The sequence below is a fragment of the Solanum pennellii genome, chromosome 3 (genome assembly GCF_001406875.1).
Source record: "Solanum pennellii chromosome 3, SPENNV200".
In the NCBI taxonomy this organism is placed as follows: domain Eukaryota; kingdom Viridiplantae; phylum Streptophyta; class Magnoliopsida; order Solanales; family Solanaceae; genus Solanum; species Solanum pennellii.
In genome coordinates, this window is record NC_028639.1 from 6,930,056 (window position 1) to 6,936,160 (window position 6,105).

Sequence of the window (6,105 nt, forward strand, 5' to 3'; positions counted from 1 at the left end):
TAAAGTTTATTTAATGAAAAAAATATTTTTAAAATTTTATATTTTAAATATATCAAAAATATTATGTAACTATTAAAATATTTAATAACAAAATTAAATTAATTTTAAATACATAAATGAACCATTCTTTTCAAATATCTTTAGACTATGGAAAGAAATTGTAAAGTAATATGATGACTTCTTTTTTATTTTTTGGTACTTTAATTGATTTTTGAGGAACAAAATAATTGTCCCAAAGTTAAAAAAATAAAAAAGAGGTTGGGACCTTTTCTCTAGTCTCCATATGAAAAAGACAATTTAGTACTCAGTAGATCCGAAATATCCTTTGAAAGTTAGAGCTCTTTAATATACAATAAGAAGCAAAATAATCACAAGACTGATAACTTTTTCAATTTTAAACGTAAAATTTTTAAAAATATAGAAGCTTTTTTTTTAAAAAAGGTTTCACTCATAGAGCTTTAAACATATTTTTAAGTTCACATACAACTTCAACTTCTAAATATTCATTTTCAATCGAACTTCAAACATTATATTTTTCAATAATAATTAATTTATGTCCGACACTTATTTTATTGATAATCAAGATAGAATATTATTAATAAATAGTTGAATGTTTTCACATTTTACGTGAAAGAAAGAGTGAGCGGACCTTCTTCTATCCTCTTATATCTTTAAGTAGCAGGGACGTAGGTAAGTACTGTTCAGAGCGTCCAATCATCAGGAAATTACATCTATATATAAGAAAAATAATATATAAAATGATTAAATAACATACTTTAGACATTCTTAACATAATCAGGTGTTGTAGCCTAGTGATTTAAGATGCTTGGAAGAGCCAAATGTTAAAGCAGTAGGCTTTAAGTCTCTTATTTTAAAAAAATTTCATGTATATTTTCAAATTTTTACCTTTTTTTTCAAAATTTTTAATGTATTAAACGTATTTCTTTTCCAAAAATTTTCATGTATATTATGTAGTTAATTTTTAAAATTTCTAGTGCACTCTTTCATCTTTTTTTTTTAATTTTTTCAGGTATATTACATATTTTTTTCGTGTATATTACGTAGTTTTATTTTTAAAATTTATGGTACATTGATTCATTCAAATCAAAAAATATACTCGTATACAATTTTTAAATACTCTTCGTAAAGTTTCTGATTACACCACTGTTAAGCAGTATGATTTAATTATTACGTAGTTAGTTATCTTCCATATATATTGTTACATATTGTATTTAATTTTTTATCTTGCTATTTTGTTGTTTCTTTTCAAATTATTTTACGCTAGGTACTATAGGAGCTTTTTTATTGAGTCAATAATTTTTCGAAAATCATCTTTTTACTTTATAAAGAAGAATCATTCATTTGCATATAACCTATGATTCTTATATCTTATTCATGAAATTATATTAGATATGTTAAGAGACACGAAATATACATGACATTACATATGGATGAAAAACGAGTCAATCTTATTCAAATATTATACACTCATTAAAACAATACAATACAATACAATATAACCAACCAAAAAAAAAGTTGAATATTTTAAAAATTGTTATAGTTTGTAATGTAAATTCAAAAATTTCATATAAATACACATTTATAATACATTTATTTGATAAAGACACATGAACTTTTCTTCTTCTCCACCATTTCTGCTCTGCTCTGCTCACTCCACCATCGAAGAAACATGCGTTTTCTTCTCCTCTTCTTCCTTACTCTTATCCTCCATTTTCATCTCCTCCACTTCACCACCGCAAAACCACCTTACGTGCCGGAATACCGGGCATTACTCTCCCTGAAAACTGCCATTACAGATGACCCACAATCTGCTCTTCTTTCATGGAATATCTCCACAAGTCATTGTACATGGAGAGGTGTCACGTGTGACCGGTATCGTCACGTGACTTCTGTCGACATATCTGGTTTTAATCTCACCGGTACTCTTACGCCGGAAGTTGGTCATCTCCGTTTTTTGCTCAATCTTTCTGTAGCTGTTAACCAGTTCTCTGGACCCATTCCTGTTGAACTCTCGTTTATACCAAATCTGCGTTACCTTAACCTCTCTAACAATATTTTCAACTTGAGTTTCCCTCCCCAGCTTACCCATCTCCGGTACTTGAATGTTCTCGACATTTATAATAACAATATGACCGGTGAACTTCCTGTTGGGTTTTATAATTTGACCAATCTTCGACATCTTCATTTGGGTGGCAATTTTTTTAGTGGTAGTATTCCACCGGAGTATGGTAGATTCCCATTCCTAGAATATCTGGCAGTTTCGGGAAATGCGCTCGTCGGTAGGATACCACCGGAGATCGGAAATATTACCACACTTCGTGAGCTTTACATTGGATACTACAACACGTTTTCCGGTGGGTTACCGGCGGAAATAGGGTACTTGTCGGAGCTCATTCGGTTAGATGCTGCAAACTGTGGACTTTCAGGTGAGATTCCGCCGGAGATAGGGAAGCTTCAGAAATTAGATACACTGTTCTTGCAAGTGAATGGTCTTTCTGGGTCTGTTACACCGGAGTTGGGGAATTTAAAAAGCTTGAAATCTTTAGATCTATCAAACAATATGCTCTCCGGTGAAATACCATTAACATTTACAGAGCTGAAGAATCTAACTCTGCTAAATCTTTTCCGTAACAAGCTTTACGGGTCAATACCGGAGTTCATAGAAGATTTGCCGAAACTGGAAGTATTGCAGCTTTGGGAAAACAACTTTACCGGAAGTATTCCACAAGGTTTAGGCAAAAACAGTAAGTTAACAAACGTTGACATCAGTACCAACAAATTAACCGGAAATTTGCCCCCTAACATGTGTTCCGGCAACAAGTTACAGACGTTGATTACTCTCGGAAACTTCTTGTTTGGCCCAATTCCAGAATCTTTAGGTGAGTGTCAATCACTTAATAGGATTAGAATGGGAGAAAATTTTCTAAATGGGTCGATACCAAAAGGGCTATTAAGTTTGCCGAAGCTTTCACAAGTAGAACTTCAAGATAATCTTCTCACTGGTACATTTCCAGTGACTGATTCTGTTTCAGCTAGTCTTGGGCAGATTTGTCTTTCGAATAATCGTTTCACGGGGCCTTTGCCATCGAGCATTGGAAATTTTACTGGTGTTCAAAAGTTGCTTCTTGATGGGAACAAGTTTTCTGGTCAAATTCCAAGTGAATTAGGTAAATTGCAGCAGCTGTCGAAAATGGATTTTAGTGGTAACAGTTTTTCAGGCCTTATTCCACCGGAGATAAGCCGGTGCAAGGCTTTAACTTATGTTGATCTTAGTAGGAATACGCTATCTGGTGAAGTTCCTACTGAGATCACTGGGATGAGGATACTGAATTACTTGAATGTATCGCGGAATCAGTTAGTTGGGAGTATTCCTGCACCTATTGCAGCAATGCAGAGTTTAACCTCCGTTGATTTTTCGTATAACAACTTATCTGGATTAGTTCCGGGTACTGGTCAGTTTAGTTACTTCAATTATACATCATTTATCGGTAATCCAGATCTTTGCGGACCCTATTTGGGTCCTTGCAAAGAAGGGATTGTTGATGGGGTTAGTCGACCTCATGAGAGAGGTGCATTTTCGCCTTCTATGAAGCTTTTACTTGTTATCGGGTTGCTTGTTTGCTCGATTGTGTTTGCTATTGCTGCAATTATAAAGGCTAGATCGTTAAAGAAAGCGAGTCAGGCTCGTGCCTGGAAGCTTACTGCTTTCCAACGCCTGGATTTCACTTGTGATGATGTATTGGAATGTTTGAAAGAGGACAACATTATTGGTAAAGGAGGTGCTGGAATAGTATACAAGGGGGTAATGCCAAATGGTGAACTTGTTGCTGTTAAAAGGTTGCCGGCTATGAGCCGTGGTTCTTCCCATGATCACGGCTTTAATGCCGAGATACAAACACTTGGGAGTATTCGACATAGACATATTGTTAGATTATTGGGATTTTGCTCAAATCATGAAACAAATCTTTTGGTTTATGAGTACATGCCTAATGGAAGCCTTGGTGAAATGCTTCATGGAAAGAAAGGAGGTCACTTGCATTGGGATACCAGGTATAAGATAGCATTGGAGGCTGCAAAGGGACTTTGTTATCTCCATCACGATTGCTCGCCTTTGATCCTCCATCGTGATGTAAAATCAAACAATATTCTTCTGGATTCCAGCTTCGAAGCTCACGTTGCTGATTTTGGGCTTGCCAAGTTCTTGCAAGACTCGGGAACATCAGAATGCATGTCTGCTATTGCTGGTTCTTATGGATACATTGCACCAGGTATGCTCTCAAATCTTTACTTCTTTGTAGTCTTGGTTTTGATGTGTGTTGTTCGTTTATTATTGTTGCAAGTTGTCAACTAAAATTGTGATTGATCAGTCTCTTCAAGTGTTTATATGGTACTTCTTGGTCCTTTTAAGCTCGTAATGATCTGTTTCTTTGTTATAACACGGAACAACATGACACAAATACAGTCCTTGATTGGTAGTTAACAAGAACAACAACAACAATGATAACTACGTGTCGGATGTGATTGCCTCTGTTCATAGATGAGCCATTAACTCGTGCTTTGATGAGTTTAAATTTGGTTTCTTGCAGTTTGGCGTTAAGTTTTCATTTTGACTTACGAAGTTTGCTTATTGCTTGAAACACAAATCTCTATTTTATTGTATGCGCCTAATTTGGTTTTCATATAAACTGTGCAGAATATGCATACACACTCAAGGTAGATGAGAAGAGTGATGTATACAGCTTTGGTGTGGTTCTGTTAGAATTGGTGAGCGGGAAAAAACCGGTTGGAGAATTTGGTGATGGCGTTGACATAGTCCAATGGGTAAGGAGGATGACCGATGGGAAAAAGGAAGGAGTTGTAAAGATCCTTGATGCAAGACTCTCAACAGTTCCCCTTCATGAGGTGATGCATGTGTTCTATGTCGCAATGCTGTGTGTCGAAGAGCAAGCTGTTGAACGCCCCAAAATGCGCGAGGTTGTGCAAATGTTAACTGAGCTTCCCAAGCCATCTGGTCCAAAATCAGGAGATTCAACAATCACCGAGTCGCCCCCATCATCAGGTCCTGCATCAGAGTCTCCAACTTCGACTCCCGGAGACACAAAAGACCAGTACCATCACCAGCCACCACCTCAATCTCCTCCACCTGACCTTCTCAGCATATGACCTAAAATGTTCACTTGTAATAGAGGGTATAGTTCTCTTCATTAAGTTTTATTAGTATCAGTTTTATTGGGGGGTTGGTTTATTGTTTAGGCTATTAGCTTTTCTTAGGAAGTGTCTCATTGTACAGTAAGATTGGCAGTAACTTTATCCTTCAAATTTTTCCATTTGCTTTTTAGCTTTTTGATATTGAAAGAATCCCAGTGGTCAAGCTCACCACTAGCCACTTTTCATCATTACAAGAAATTGGAAGTCCATCATCTTCCTATTTAAGAAAAATAGGAAGACTTTTGAAATTTATTATCGTCTAGTAGTTGAATGCCTTATATAGTTATTGTTTCTATCGATGCAAAGACTGAAGCACGTCTTCATATAGCTTTGACTACTAGAGGTCGGGATGAAGGGGGTGATTGAGCCCTATTATAAAGTGAACAAGTTAGCGACTTGTCAGCTTGGTAGCAGGTTTTGTTGGGAAAAAATGTTTTTCAGTGGGATATTTGTGTGGTGCTAAATTTTTTAAGGTGAAGTAAAATCATTTCTAACTATATTAAGGTAACATTTTTTTTGAAATGAATAAAAAAAAGAAAGGGTGTCACATAAAATGGAATAGGAGAATATCACATTTTCTCCAACGTTCTTCCTAACGCACACCAGGTTGACATGGGTAGGTTAGACGTGGGATAATGGTAGACCAAAGACGTACCATAGAAATGATTAGATAAGATATGACGTAACTTTAACTTATCAAAGACATGACTTTAGATTGACGGATATGGAGGTTACAAATTAGGACAAAAGATAGTTGAGAATTGTGTTGGTGGATAGATATTATTAGCATTATTTGCATAGTTCTTCAATTATTGCTATCACTTATGTTCTGTGCTTCGTTTGTCATATTATTCTGATGTGTACTATCTGTTATTT

General features: G+C 35.5%; 1 protein-coding gene across 1 annotated transcript; it reads left to right on the forward strand.

The window, feature by feature from the left end:
- The first annotated feature begins 1,599 nt into the window (after positions 1–1,599).
- LOC107014930 (leucine-rich repeat receptor-like serine/threonine-protein kinase BAM1) lies at positions 1,600–5,477 on the forward strand. Its single transcript, XM_015215054.2, has 2 exons — positions 1,600–4,289; positions 4,715–5,477. Exons 1-2 carry the CDS (start codon positions 1,691–1,693, stop codon positions 5,182–5,184), a joined length of 3,069 nt encoding a protein of 1,022 aa, XP_015070540.1. The 5' UTR covers positions 1,600–1,690; the 3' UTR covers positions 5,185–5,477.
- Positions 5,478–6,105: the final 628 nt, after the last annotated feature.